Genomic DNA, 15,458 nt, shown 5'->3' with positions numbered 1-15,458 from the left:
GTTCATCCTCATTGACCTTAGAGAATAGTGCGGCATTTTGATTTTCATCAAACATATAAGGGTACAGGTCTATGCCCCACAGGATGTCTTCTATATCACTCCCAATTCTCTGTTGTATGCCTTTTTGAAGAAGTTGACCGCTTCACGGGAAATATCCTCCTGGGAATAAATAGATTTGCCAAATTCATCCTTAATCTCCCATATCGTGTTCACCTGCCTTCACCTATTTGCAACTTTGTGAAAAAACTTGGTGTTTTTGTCACCTTCCTTGAGCCATATGGCCCGACTCTTGAGTCGCCATGTGGATTCTTCCTCTGCCAAGATTTTTTGCTTGATTTTTTCAAGGTTCCATATTTGTTGCCTCGTGAATGAAGATATGGAGGCATTTTTGAAAGATGTGGACAAGCTTTGAATTTTTTTGTCTATGTCTTTCAACATTTTCCTGTTCAATGCCATTTTCTCCCGTTGCCAAGCTTTCACTTTGCCACGAAGACTAGATAAGCGATTAATGAAATCATGAGACTGATGAAGTTGTTGATGTGTAAGTTGCTGCCATGTGTCCTTTATGAACAGGTTGAAACACTCATCGGAAAGCCAAGTTCGATTGAATTTAAAAGGATAACCAATTCTATTCCGGGATTCCTTCCATTGGATTTGAATGGGGCGGTGATCAGATATATATGTAGGATAGATCTTCATTAATGGAAGGCCGAATCGCTCAATCAGTTTTCCATGCATTATGAATCTGTCAAGCCTTTTTGCCACGAAGGAGTCACCAGTTCGGCCATTGTCCCAAGTAGGCTCATGACAGATTGGCTGGATGTCGATGAAATTGTTTTGAATAATGGCATTCCGAATCAGACGGCCAATAGGATCCATATTCCTGCCATTGCCCTAGACCTCCTTGTTAGATAGGGTGCTATTAAAATCTCCCCCAATCATAAGGGAATCCATGTGAAGAAATTCAAAAGATAAAAAATTTTCCCAAAAAGGAAATCGATTCTTATATGGGGTGTATAGATTAAGAATATGAACGGGCGACAATCTCGAAAATCGGCTAGAATGAAAATGCCAGCAAAGCATTGAAAAGCTATCGCTTTAATCCAATTTGGGTTCCATAAAATTGCTAAACCTCCAAATAAACCAATAGCATTTGTAGCCACCATATGCCATGATCGGAGCATTCTTCTAAAATATAAAATAGTATGTGAGCAGTGATGCATCCTCTCCGGAATTAAAAGCATTCTAGAATTTGAGGACCGAAAAAGATCCTTGAGAGCCAAAATTTTTTGTTTAGCTCGAAGTTACTGGTCACATAGGTTGGAATTTACACTTACACTCTTTACGTACCATCTCAACTTTTAGGCCCTAATCCAATTAACTAATTAAAGTTAAAAGAATGATATTCATACTTGCATAATTCTATCGAGTCACAGTACAATTAAATCATTAGGGTTAAAAAGGAATAATATGACCATTTACAGAATTTTCTCTTTTAATGTGTTGTCACTTCCTTGCATGTCAAATCATTTTTTTGGGGGATGAATTTATGCTCTGGAATTATAAATTTGAAATGTACCGTATCATTTTTTTGGGCTGAATTTATGCTCTGGAATTATAAATTTGAAAGGTACATATTTCATAATCAAGGGAGAAATTATTGTATCCGTGCCATGATTTCATCATATTTTCACACAATTCGGCGCATTTTTCCAACATACTTTTAGGTAATTTGATGCATTTTCAACGAAATTTAGGTGGCTAAAGTTTAAGGCAGCCAAATCGAAAAAGGTTTAAATCTTGTTTAGTATGATAATCTTCTCTAGTTATCTACCACTTGTGATTAAATAGATTTGAATGTTTAAGAAAGCCATATCGAAAAAGGAGTAAATCTTGTTTAGTATGATAATCTTCTCTAGGTTTGAATGTACACTGTTAATTGTTAAAACGCTTTTGTTTGTGTTAAAGACGTTTTGTTTTGGATTTTTTTTAATTAATTTTTCTTAAAATTTAATGATGATTTTTGGATGGTAAATTTTAATCTTAGAATTTTTAGAATGTCTGTGTTTTATTAAATTTTTTCTTGTTCTAGATGTATTTATTGGAATTGTTTATTGAGGCCAGGATGGTTAAAAGTGACTGGAAGCCAGGTAAAAAAATTTCGAATTTTTTTGTACCAGCAATGTTTAAATCATGTTTTTTTATGGTGGAAATATGGAAATAGATTCAGCACAATCAAAAACCTTTGTAGCACCCAAAACCTTGAAATTTGACCACTATAACCTAGATTTGAATGTACACTGGTAATTGTTAAGGAAGCCAAATCGAAAAATGAGTAAATCTTGTTTAGTATGATAATCTTTTCTAGTTATCTACCACTTGTGCTTAAATAGGTTTGAATGTATACTGGTAATTATTAAAATGTTTTTGTTTGTGTTAAACGTTTTGTTTTGGATTTTTTTAGTTAATTTTGCTTAAAATTTAATGATAATTTTTGGATGGTAAATTTCAATCTTATAATTTTTAGAATTTCAGTGTTTTATTAATTTTTTCTTGTTCTTATTGGAAGTGTTTATTGAGGCTAGGAATTGTCTGAACTGCTAAAAGTGTCCTGAATCCAGGGAAAAAAAAAATCAAAATTTTTTGCACCAGTGTTTGAATCATGTTTTTTATGGTGGAAATGTTTGAATCATGTTTTTTTTGTGGAAATGGATTCAGCGCAATCAAAAACCTTTATGGCACTCAAAACCTTGAAATTTGACAACTGTTAGCTAGATTTACAAAAATCCCTGCCGGATTTTATGAAAAATTTACCGGAATTTCCTTGATTTTCAGGGCAAAAACACAATCTGATTAGACTAAGTTCAAAAGACATTTTAAAATTCACAAAATTGCATTATCAAATTTCAAAAATAAATAAATAAAAACATTATCTAATAATTAAGCTGCTCTATATATAAAATGGGACATAATTGGGGATTCTATGGATTAAAACTGTTTATGTTTCATTAAGAGATCTTGAGGGTCCAAGATGGAGTATGGTTTTCTTTGAAGCCTGCCTTCTTATAGACCACCAGTGAGTAAATTTTAATGATATAATTTTTAAATTTCAGTTCACAAATTATATCATAAATTTCAAAAATAAAAAAATAAAAAAATTATCTAATAATTACGCTGCTCCAAATATAAAATGTGAAATAATTGTGGTCTCTATGCTTAAAACTGTTTATGTTTGGTTAAGAGATCTTGATCTTCTAAAATGTAGAAAACCACCATCCGTAAGTAATTTTAAGTGGTATGGTTTTCTTTGAAGCCTACCATCTTATCAATCACTAGTGAACAAACATACACCACCAGTAAATAATTCTAAGTTTCCTTACATAACTCATTTGCAAATATTGGCTATCCCCGAAATGACTTATTAGCTATCCCACTGCAAATTTGAAAAATGACTTATGACCAGTTTTCCACTGTTTTAAAAAGATAAAAAAGGGAATTGTCTAACGAGGGGAGGAATTGTCCGGACGGTTTAAAGTGGCTGGAATCCGGGTAAAAAATTTCAAAAAATCTTGTAGATGCAGTGTTTGAATCGTGTTTTTGATAGTGGAAATAGATTCAGCACTATCAAAAATGTCTAAAACACCTAAAATTTTGAAGTTTAATAGATTCAGCACTATCAAAAATGTCTAAGACACCTAAAATTTTGAAGTTTAACGACTATAACTTGGATTTACAAAAATCTTGGCCGGATTTTCTCTAAATATAACCAAAATTTCCATAACTTTCGGAACAACTCCTCAGCCTCATTAAACTAGGCCTACAAAAAAATGCACATAACTTTGTTTATGGCTCCCGTGAGCTAAGTCAAGCTGGAATCTCGTTTGGGTGGGAAATGCAAGCATTAATCAAGAGCAGAGCAGTCATGTCCGAGAAATAAATATAACCTCAGAGTGACAGAATATAGGTCAATGTACGACCCAGTCAGGTATCTGCAACGTGGGCAACTGTTTCATGGTTTGTAAACCCATGTCAGATTTTTTGAGGCAGGTGGGCTTTTGGGTAATGATATAACGTTGATTTTCCGAACAAGAACTGACCAGGGTTTATATATATTTTCTTCAAATAAAATACATTGGAATATGTCGGTTGGTTAAGAAAAACGCACCGTATTAAGACTTAGCTGGCTATGATTTTGCATTAACAGTTGCTTAAGAACAGTGCAGCACTGCATTACAGCTTATTAGTTGCATGCATGTTTCAGGGATGGATATATTCTCTAATTTTTTCAAGATAATTAGTCTGGCGGGGAGAAAATTTGTGTCTCTGTCCGTCATAAAGTCTGGTGTGGTCTCCGAAAGGAATTTGTCTGGATTGTGTCTGCCGCGTATACAGACACAAAGAATCGGCCCCACTTCGGCTCCACCATGAAAATTTTCAAGACTTCATTATTATTCCGGTCATGATTTAAAATCCATTTTCTCAATTACAATTTTTTTATGGAATAAAATGCGCCTTTGATACGGGATCTGCCGACGATTTAAGCTTGCTGAATTTGCACGCAGTTAGAATCCCGTGAGTGTGACAAGACCATAGTAGGTTGAATTTTGCGCCAAAAATCGTAAGAGCGGGATGAGATACAGCATAAAGTAATTAAAAAAGCATTTCAACAAATATCACGGGCAGATCCTCGAGTCGCGAATCGAGCATGGTACCAATATTTAAAAGCCCTGGAAAACCGGGTATCTTGACAGTGAAAGTAGAATGTGAAAGATCCGTTTATTTTGGAATTGCATGGGAGGCACAGAGGTCCCACACAGAGAGGGGGCAGTTGTCTAACTGTGACAGATTTTTGTTTTTTCCTGGAAATTTTTTGGGTGGTCAATTTTTAAATTCCCGGGAATTTTAAGAACCTTAAGTTTCAATAATATGTAGAAATCTATTGCAGTAGACATAGTGGTGTTTAATTTATTTATATACAAAAACACATTTTAAACTATTTAAATTTATTATTTTGTTAAAAATTATATTATAAAATTCTAGAAAAAACAATACTATCTAAAGTTTATTTTTAAAATTACTGGGTGGTGTATGAAATTTTTGTTGTTTATAAAAGAAGTATAAAATGTTTTGTTTAGTAGGATAAAGGATTCTAGTCCATGCAGGGATGTGACTATTAAAATTTAGCGATTTTTTTTTTGAGATTATCATTTATTTGTTGACGTTTTCGAATCAACAAGTGTGATTCATCTTGACAAGTTGAAGAACTATATAATGGTTGACTAGGAAACAACAATAATATACTAGGAAACAACTATATTTGATTGTGAAACTGGACCAAAGGACATGGAAAAATCAGTTAATTAGTTTATAAGTTAGTTAGTTAAATTTATTACCATATTTGAATAAAAGTAATTTATTGTATTTAACTAACAAGAATATGAAACAATAATCTATTAAAATTATTTATTATAATATGAGCAGTATATGAAATAATAAAAATTAATAAAAGTTTATTAAAAGTGTAAGTTATCTAGTTAGTTAAATAATTGAATATAGCAATTTTTTAATTAAACCCATTAAAAAAATAGACTCAAGTCCATGAATAAATATTGAGAAAGAATATAGTTGTTACAAATTCGTTAGTTAATTCATTATTAACTTTATCTAATTATATTTAAAGGTGTAAGGGGATAAATTAGTTCCCAACTTTGAAAATTCTTCATCAATGTTGTGATAAAAAGATTTATATTTATTAATACATTATGTTAATTCAAAAGATTTTTATTACTTATTCAAACCGTTCTTATTTTTAACCTAGAAGAAAATCAGTAAAATTAAAATAAAATACTAAAAATTGAATAAAAATCAAAGAGCAAAAAAGAGAACAAACAATCAAGAAGAGAAGGGGAAAACAGAGAAAAACACACTAAAAAGACCAACGCTCTTATTTGAACTTATTTCTCTTATGTAAACTTATTTTCTCTTATCTCTACCCCTTCTGGTTTGAAGAGGTATCATTTTAATAGTAAGTATATATTGATAACCATTAAACCTACATTGTCAAGCTAATGTAGCTCCTTTGGTGGGTTGGTTGTATTCCTCTTCAATCTCATGCTATGACACACTTGTTTTTGAATAACATAAGCTCATGCTATGACACACTTGTTTTTGAATAACATAAGCTGACACACTTGTTTTTGAATAACATAAGTTGACCAGTTTGAGCAATTATTTAGGAATGAAATAATAGGTAGATGTGGTTAGTGGACTTAAAAAAAACCATTAAACCTACTCTGAAGTATGGAACACCAAGTGAATTAAAAGCTACTTTGAAATAGGGAACACTTAGCAATCCTTCCAAAGACATTAAACCTACTCTAACACACTTCACATCCTTGTAATAGTGGATAATAAATGGTTATCTACCTTGATTCTTCAAAATAGCAAATTAAAAAAAAAAAAAACTATAAAACCTACTCTAAAATATAAAATACGGAACACGTGGCAATCCTTCCATGCTTGGCAGTTACTCTATCCAGAGATTTTAATAACACAAACGCCGCAATTATGAGAGGGCAGTGGAGGCTTACTAGCTATGGTTGCTTTGAACCCGTGGCAATTCTTCCAATGGTTGGTAGTTACTCTATCCAGAGATTTGAATAACACAAACGCTGCAGTTATGAGAGAGTAGTGGAGTTAAGTCTGGTCAGCAATGATAGTTACAAACAACCGTAATTGCTGGCTATCTCTGTGTTTATTGGTCGTTTTCTTGCTACACTGCTCTCACCCCACATGGTAACAGTGTTCGAGGGCCATGATGTCTCCCCCACCCCGCCAAACCTCTATGTTTTTATTCTTTTAATAACTCCTAATTTAGTATATAACAGGGGGCAAGGTGTTCATGCAGATTCGTGCAAACGACCCGAGTTCAGCACAAGTTTAGTCATTCCATGCGAACTTGACTGGCTCGCGAGATCCCTCGCTGCAGTTATAGATTGCACGAATTAGCTTAGCAGCATTTCTATCTATGATCTTCTGCCACTTCTTCCCCTCTCAAATACAGAGTCTTCTCTTCCCTATTTATTATTAGAAGAAACAATGCAATAGAGATCCCGTAGTGTGGAAAAGCCAGAATCGTAGTAAATTCCCATTGTTGTAGGTTGCAGACTGTTGTATCGTTGGACCCCTTCTGTAACCAAAATGTCTGGCTATCGAAGTGGACTTGCATTGCTTGTTTTCCTCTGCATCTTTTGCTTTCGATCTGAGGCGAGGAAATCAGTTGGAATTTTCGAAAAATTGGCGGGCGCTGTTCTTGGACGGCCTGCGGTGGTGCCTGAGACTAAACATGCGCAAGAACCTGCAACAAAACTTGTGGAGGATCCCGAACAAGTAGTTGATATGGTTGAAAGGTAATTCATATGAATGTATTGCACAGTTTTATTGAAGTAGATCTGTAGTTGCTAACATTTGTGTGTTCCATGAGAATAGATTCGGTATTGCTTACAAGAATGTATTCAGTATTGCTGCTGAGAATGTATTTTAATGGATATTTTGGATAAGGTTCAGTTTTTTTTGGGTGCAGGATGAGCATTTTTTTATTTTGGGAATATTCTAGTATCCAATGTTGAAGGTCAATTTGAACTTATTTTTATTTCAAATTTCAAAATATTCCAAGAATCTAGATAAAAATTCAGCAATACATGAAAGAGGCAGATCTATTTAACCGTGCATCGTTAAAACACCCGGAGGATCAAATATTTGGGAATGCACTTAATAGCTTCATGGTTAGAATAGATCTGTGTTCCTATAAATCAATGTGATTATATAAACTTGACTTAATGAGAAAGAACGCGTTTTGTGTTTTCTTCTTGAAGATTATAGGTTTCAATCCGCAGGGCAAAGTATATTCAATACCATAAATTAAGTAATCTAAATTTCTGTCCAGAGATTCCACATAGATGATCAATCTGGCAGGCTAAGCTGAAACTGTGTTATTAGATTTCAAGTTGTTCTGGGCTTAATTCATGTAATGTACTATGGCAGAGGCATAATCCATGCAATGTACTATAGCAGAGGCATTAACAGGTAATTCATGAAATGATTGCAGGAGCATTAACAGTTCGAGAAGGGAGCTAAGTTATTTGTCTTGCGGAACGGGGAACCCCATCGATGACTGTTGGCGCTGCGATCCAGATTGGGAAAACAATCGAAAGAGGCTTGCAGACTGCGCCATTGGATTCGGCAGGAATGCCATTGGAGGGCAGAATGGCAGATTCTATGTTGTCACTGATCCCAATGACTACGATGCAGTCAATCCCCGGCCCGGCACGCTGCGCCATGCTGTTATTCAAAACGAGCCTCTGTGGATCATCTTTGAGAGAGACATGGTCATCCAGCTCAAAGAGGAGCTTATCATGAACAGTTACAAGACAATCGACGGCAGAGGCGCCAATGTCCACATCGCCAACGGTCCTTGCATTACGGTACAGTATGTGAAACACATTATCATTCACGGGATTCACATCCATGACTGCAAACCTGCAGGAAATGCCATGGTGAGGGATTCCCCGACACATTACGGGTGGAGAACGATAAGCGATGGAGATGGAGTTTCCATCTTTGGGGCAAACAATATCTGGGTAGACCATTGCTCCTTGTCAAGCTGCACAGATGGGCTCATCGATGCCATCCGAGGGTCGACTGCAATTACCATTTCAAACAACTTTATGACGCAACATGATAAGGTTTGAATCTCAATTCCAGCTTTCTAATAGAAGTTAAAACTTTCCTATTAATGGATGTCCTGTTCATCTCTTGTGATATCAATTGTTGCAGGTAATGCTTCTGGGCCACAGCGACGATTACACTCAGGACGTTAACATGCAAGTAACGATTGCCTTTAACCATTTTGGGGAAGGGCTAGTGCAACGCATGCCCAGGTATCTTGAAGGATCTGACATTTTTCCATTTGAGTCTCATTTATTAACATTCAGTCCAATTTCAGAGTTCAGAAGTTTATCTGTAAAAACAAATTTATTCTTGAAATGCAGATGCCGACACGGGTACTTCCATGTGGTGAACAACGATTACACTCACTGGGAAATGTACGCTATCGGTGGAAGTGCAAACCCAACAATCAACAGCCAAGGCAATCGATTCCTCGCACCTAGCAATGCATTCTCCAAGGAGGTAAGGGTTGTTTCTTCAATTCTGCTCAATCCATTAGTGTTGACATTAACAGAGATGGAATTAATGAATATGAATGACTGGACAGGTGACCAAGCACGAGGACGCACCAGAGAACGCATGGAGGCAGTGGAATTGGAGGTCAGAGGGAGACCTGATGTTGAACGGGGCGTTCTTCACTCAATCGGGGGCGGCCTCATCGTCGAGTTATGCCAAGGCTTCCAGTCTTGCAGCGAGGCCTTCGTCTCTCGTCTCCTCTCTCACAACATATGCCGGCGTTCTGCAATGCAGAGCAGGCTCCCGCTGCTGACCCAACAGCAAGGCCACATTCAAATTCGTTCCCTCTCTCCACAAGCTTCATTTACTTCCTGGTCTTAACTGTGAGCAGTCTTTTATGTATGAGAGAGCGTACCTCCCAGCCTGCGACCTCGGCCTGCATCAATACACCCTCTCTGCATCGAGGTTAATGGGCAGGCGCAGAAGTGTTGAAAATATATGTCGCTTGAATTAATAATTTTGCAGAAGCTTATTTTATTTTATTTTAACCATTCATTTAACATGTCTTATTAGCTTCTTATATATTTGTCAGCGATTAATATTGGATTTATTATGCCAAGATTGAAATTTTATTTAAAAGCTCCACAAATCTAATTTAAACGATGCGATTTGACACTTAACCTATCAATGCTTCACCCTGCACATATTTATTACAAACCCATCAAAGTGTTGGACTTATTTAATAATAGAACGCGTTACATTTCAATATGATTTTGGAAAAATCGGGTATAAAATTTTGAAATTCTCAATTACAACTATCAAGTTTCAGGATTTTGGGTGACTTAGGGGTTTTTGATGGTGCTGAAACCATTTCCGCTATCAAAAATATGATTTAAACACTGCCACAATCAGGTTCCTGCAAGAAATTTGTTGTCTGGGCAAAATTGTGGCCTCATTAGACAACACCCTTTTCTACACCCACACATTTCAATAGGCACGTCATCACTCTCATATATTAATCCAGTTCGTAGTTGTAAGGTTCTCAACCCCTTCATCACATCAGGGACACGAGAGCACTTAGGCATTTAGAAGATGGCTTGGGCATTGTCTCAATTTGTGACACAATGAATGTAGTTGCATGGCATGGGCATGCCCAAGAGATTGATCAATCCATATTTCTTATGGACGTGTGACCCAAATTTAGAGTTTTCAATAGGTGCGATGAGTTGGAACGAATCAACATCTTGGCATAGTAGTGTGACAAGGTGTGGTGAACCAATGCAATAACACATTATGTAACTAGTGGGTGTGAATATGGTGGATTGATTAGTGTTCATGAAGGAAGATTGTGCGATGAGTGGATATGAGGGACTAACATGATGGACTAGTTGTGTGGTGAAGTGGAACAATCAATGGAATGGGCGTGGACGAATTCAATTAAAGGTTCAAGCGCCTTGGCACATCAACCCATATGAAACATGGAGTACATGAAACATTTGGTGTGCCGACCCAGTGAGATGAAATGGTGTCATGAAGTGAAGGGGCATTCCACCCAACCGACGTGGTGGTTGAGTGGACATGCACTCCATATATATTGCTAAGGGAAATAATGGTGGAAGGAATAAAAAACTACACAGGTGATATGATTGTAGTTCGAGCAAGTGTCTACTATAATGCACATAAGGTAATGGCAACAAGACAAATAGAATGTTAGGTAAGGTGTGTCTATGCTTGCCTAGGTTAGGCAATGCAGACGAGTTTGTGTTCTAGGTTCGCTATAAGTTGATTGAGCATGCTACAAGACCTATGACATAATAAATTTTAGGGTGATCTGGATTGCGTCATTATATCGTTTTTCATCCATATCCATGCATTCAGAGTGGAAAAAGTGAAGGAATCAGCTCACAGGACAATTTTTATCGGTGGGACCCAGTTTGGAAAAACGGGGTCTAAAACCTTCCAAGAGCATTTTGAGGCATCACATGACGTTTTTTAGGGTAAAAATTTACCTCTTTTGCGATGCACCTTTTCATGCTATTATACACAAATATATTTCCAACGATGCAAGAAGCATGTCAATCCGAATTTGTATGCAAACGTTATGCCACTCATAAGTCGACCTTCCTGTTTTAACACCTATAGTTCGAGAGGATGTCGCGTCAGCGCCAATTATGCATGGAAAAGGGGCTAGCCACATGTCTGCGATGTAAAAGACTAGTAGATTCTATTTTGAAACTCTAGTTAAGAGTTGATGTAGTCAAACTTAACCACTACTAGGCTATCAGGTTGTGTTATAACCATGCTGTTAGGAGGAAGAGGCATCACATTCTTTGGAGAGAATTTTACTCCATAGTTGTTATAAAGAATTTGGTATCTACGGATAAATAATAATTCCCTAGATGCTATATCTAGAACAACAGTTTAAAGCACTTTAACCTTTTTCTACAAACAATAGGTAAGACAAAGAGAATGAGAGGACCTACTTGTACTTTCACTTTCCTCTTGTCTCCTTTGTATCAGTGCTGTAGCTCCTTCATGTACTTAACACACTTGAGAAGTACCTGTAAGCATCAACAGAAGACAAAGAACCAATCAAAGCAAAACATCTATTGATTACAAGTAAATGGAATCAAATATATCCACACATATAAGCATCACATATCAAGATAAGCATATGGAGAAAGGTGCAAATACTTTATTGAATAGAAGTAAGAATTACAACCATGAAGCCTGATTCAAAGTCACTCCTCCAGCTTTGGTTCCATCCACATCACATCATAAGCATGAAAATCCGGCAACATAATGACACTTACAATAATCTCAACTCTCAAATTAACATTATCTCCTTACAATTCATCAAAGTTTAGCCTCGGATCACTTAGATGAGTGCTCAATTTATAGGAAGATAGAGGAGGTTTTGTCATCAATGAGGGCATTGAATGGCCTTCCAAACTTAGAATTAGTTCCATGGAGGAAGGGATGAGAGGATAGGATGTATCTTAACTCATTCCTCATCCATTTTCAAGCTCATAGGAGGTGATAAGTGTGGGGATCCTCTAAAAGGCTCCAGAAGATAAGAATATTCCCCAAACCCTATGTGAATTCAGCTCAAACTCGCTTAACGCAGGTCAAAGAGGGCATAAGTGCTCTACAAAGCACCCTGGCATGGACTTAACTACTCTACAACGCACCCTTATATGGGCCTACCTGCGCTGGTCCCTCTAGAGGTCATTTCAGGATGCCTTCAGGCCATGAAACTGTCTGGGAAGGAGGCATTCAAAAGGTTGACCTATTTAGGGCATGTGGCAACTGAAATTAGGGTTTGATGAGCCTTAAAACACTGATCTAGATGATGGGAGTGATGTGCCCAAATGGATCTGTAACAACTGCCCCCTAAAGCATGAAGTCGAAAAATGTCAATGTGGAGTGAAATGCTTTACGATGTGATGAGGAGGTTCCAAAGTGGTTGGTGACCTGCATCGATCACAATACATAATATCATAATATTTTGATTTTTTCTCATGAATTGCTAAGGGAAGGCATACCCATGCTTAGCATATAAAATTTTCTTTACAAGTACATAGACAGTCATCTACAAATATAGACCCATGATCGGAATGACCATCAATGTAAAGCCATTGTACGGATGATTTGGTACATTTCCTGAAATCGCAGCCCGGATGGTTGAAAATAAATCCGAGGTCTTCTATCTCGTTCAATCGTTCGCTCAAGTATGAGTCTAACCATGTGAATATGTGATCTGAAGTCAAACATGAGAAGATAATTACTCGCCAATGATGTAAGATGTTAACAGACACGAGAGAAATCACCGATAATGATAATGATCCTCAAGGTACTGCAGTACATTCTGCATGGTGTGAGTGGATGTTTTGATGTCGAACACCATACAAAGTCTTTCGGTCAAAGGTCAATGATATCAACCTATCGCCGGAAGCAAGAAACCTGCCATTGATGTATGCAAGACTCAAGGTACTGGAAGGGTGTTTCTAAATCAACTTTTTGGATAATGTGTTGATGTCGACAAGAAGTGACTCGTCGTAGGAGGGCCTTGATATATCCCACATCAACGACACGAAATGAGTGTAATGATTTTGGAGACGGAATTTGACTTACGACACAAGGTTCAGGAATGGCGGTCATGAAAATGAAGGTTTATGGTATTGCAAAGGATGAATGAATTTTGACTGAATGACTTCTCTTGAACATGTCAACGGCACTGAAATGAATTGGTAGCATTGACCCAAAACAAAGTGATGTATGGTATGATAGACGAACGGTATGATAACCATCAAGTTGATAATCCAACCCAAATAATCACGGTGATGAAATGAAAGTGTTATGTTCAAGAGCGACTTGCTACTAAAAGTGGTTTACCCCTTTTTCATTTTCCCTAGTCATTGCTGACCAGTACCTCTTTATTTTTTATCAAGCTTGAGAAGGATAACATATGACTGTTTTATAATTCCACCCTTCGGGTGAACCCATCGCTATGTGATGTTTTAACGAGTGTAGTGAAGGTGAAACTTGGTCTTGTCATGATTGACAAGTTTGCCACTATTTGATGTTTTAACGAGTTTAACAACAAAGATAACTCGGTCCTTTTCATGTTTAGAGAATTTGAAAATGGATGAAAAGAAAACTCCACAAGTTCTTTTTCGTAGATTTGTCTCTCAAACTTGAAAAAGCATAAAACAATACGAGAGAGAACTTATTGACCATGTTCGGTCAACGTATTCCTTTTTCGTAAATAATCTATCTCAGTCTGAAAAAGGGTTAAACTTATACTGAGCAGATTTCGTTTCCAATTTGTTAACGAGTTGAAAAGGACAAGCGCTCGTCAATCATTTCATATTTCAAGAGTTTGAAAAGAGCTTAAAGAGGACTCCGTTTTGAGGAACGAGTGGTGTTTGTGATAGCAACTGGTTCCGGTGATTTTGGAACTTCTCAAAACATGTTGATCTATGTGAAGAGGTTGGCTAATAAGACCACTCATTACAACTATTCTGCAAAAAGGATAAAACATCCAAGTGAAAGTGTATGATCGGCCAAGCAGATAGTGACGATGGAAGGAGGAAAACCAAGGCTCATCTGACTGAAGAGGCTGATAGAATGGAAATCACGAGAGTTAAAATGGAAATGGGTTCATTTTTACACAAGCTTGAACCATAGGGAACTATGCTTGAATTCAGTTTCATGTTTACGGAAGCTTGAAAGGAAAAAGTATGCTTAGATTCAATTTACATGCCCCCAGCATGATGACTCGATCCTAGGTGCATGCCCGCCAAGCTTCATTACATTCACCTAAGTAGACTACTTGTGGCTATCAGGTGGATGGAATGAAGCTTCATTTACGAGATCAAGTGAAAGACTGGATTGGGATTTTATGAGATCTAATCAAAGACTCGAATTGGAACTTTGCTCCAGGGGACCTTGTTTCATTTTTTAATGAGCTTGACACAAGACAAAGAACTCTGCTCAGTCTTCCTTGTTTCATTTTTTAACGAGCTTGACACAAGACAAGGAACTATGCTCATATTCCTTTATTTCATTTTTTAACGAGGTTGACACAAGACTAGAAACTATCCTCATGCAGCCTGTTTCATTTTTTAATGAGGTTGACACAGTGAAAGAACTATCCTCATATTCCTTGTTTCATTTTTTAATGAGCTTAACACAAGACAAGGAACTATGCTTATACCCATTGTTTTATTTTTTAAAGAGGTTGACACAAGACCAGGAACTATCCTCATGCAGCCTACTTCATTTTTTAACGAGATTGAAACAGTAAAAGAACTATCCTCATATTCCTTTATCATGACCCATGTGAGGTCATGACTTCCAAGAGGTTCTCATTTGATGGGAGAACAGTGCTTTGGAAGGGATCCGTATCAAGGAAATCGAGATCTGGTTCCAATGCCCTCAGTACATAATGTACAACATCACGGAATTGATCGTCAGTTGATGTAGGCATGGAACAGGTTGCCACATAATTGACCCGTGGCAGGGAAGATACCATTGGTACAAAAGGACCATTTAGGGAAGATGGTTGACTGGAAGCCATATTTGGATCGGGAAAGAAAGCTGGTCAACGGTGACAATTCTTCCTTCATGCGGGGAACACATCACTTGAAAGAGTGTTGAAACAATAGCTCCCATGTCATAAACATAGTCGCGCCCAAGAAGTAAATTGTAATCTAAAAGGCTTGGAACTACCATCACATTGAGATAAACAATTTTTCCTCCCAAAGTAATAG

The 15,458-nt window shown here is 36.9% G+C and overlaps 2 protein-coding genes across 2 annotated transcripts; one reads left to right on the top strand and one right to left on the bottom strand.

Annotated features, from left to right (window-relative positions):
* Positions 1-219: 219 nt before the first annotated feature.
* LOC149181558 (uncharacterized) lies at positions 220-879 on the bottom strand. The gene has a single exon (XM_089414249.1). It carries the CDS (start codon positions 877-879, stop codon positions 220-222), a length of 660 nt encoding a protein of 219 aa, XP_089270375.1.
* A 5,998-nt stretch (positions 880-6,877) lies between these two features.
* Positions 6,878-9,725, top strand: LOC149181557 (putative pectate lyase 18). Its single transcript, XM_089416647.1, has 5 exons — positions 6,878-7,409; positions 8,108-8,744; positions 8,836-8,939; positions 9,051-9,189; positions 9,275-9,725. Exons 1-5 carry the CDS (start codon positions 7,201-7,203, stop codon positions 9,494-9,496), a joined length of 1,311 nt encoding a protein of 436 aa, XP_089272773.1. The 5' UTR covers positions 6,878-7,200; the 3' UTR covers positions 9,497-9,725.
* The last annotated feature ends 5,733 nt before the right edge of the window (positions 9,726-15,458 follow it).

Source organism: Pinus tabuliformis, chromosome 3_2 (assembly GCF_031772625.1).
Source record: "Pinus tabuliformis cultivar Carrire ecotype Pingquan chromosome 3_2, CPIR1, whole genome shotgun sequence".
Lineage (NCBI taxonomy): Eukaryota > Viridiplantae > Streptophyta > Pinopsida > Pinales > Pinaceae > Pinus > Pinus tabuliformis.
The sequence above is the reverse complement of the archived record's forward strand: the minus strand, read 5'-3'. Positions and strand labels throughout refer to the sequence as shown.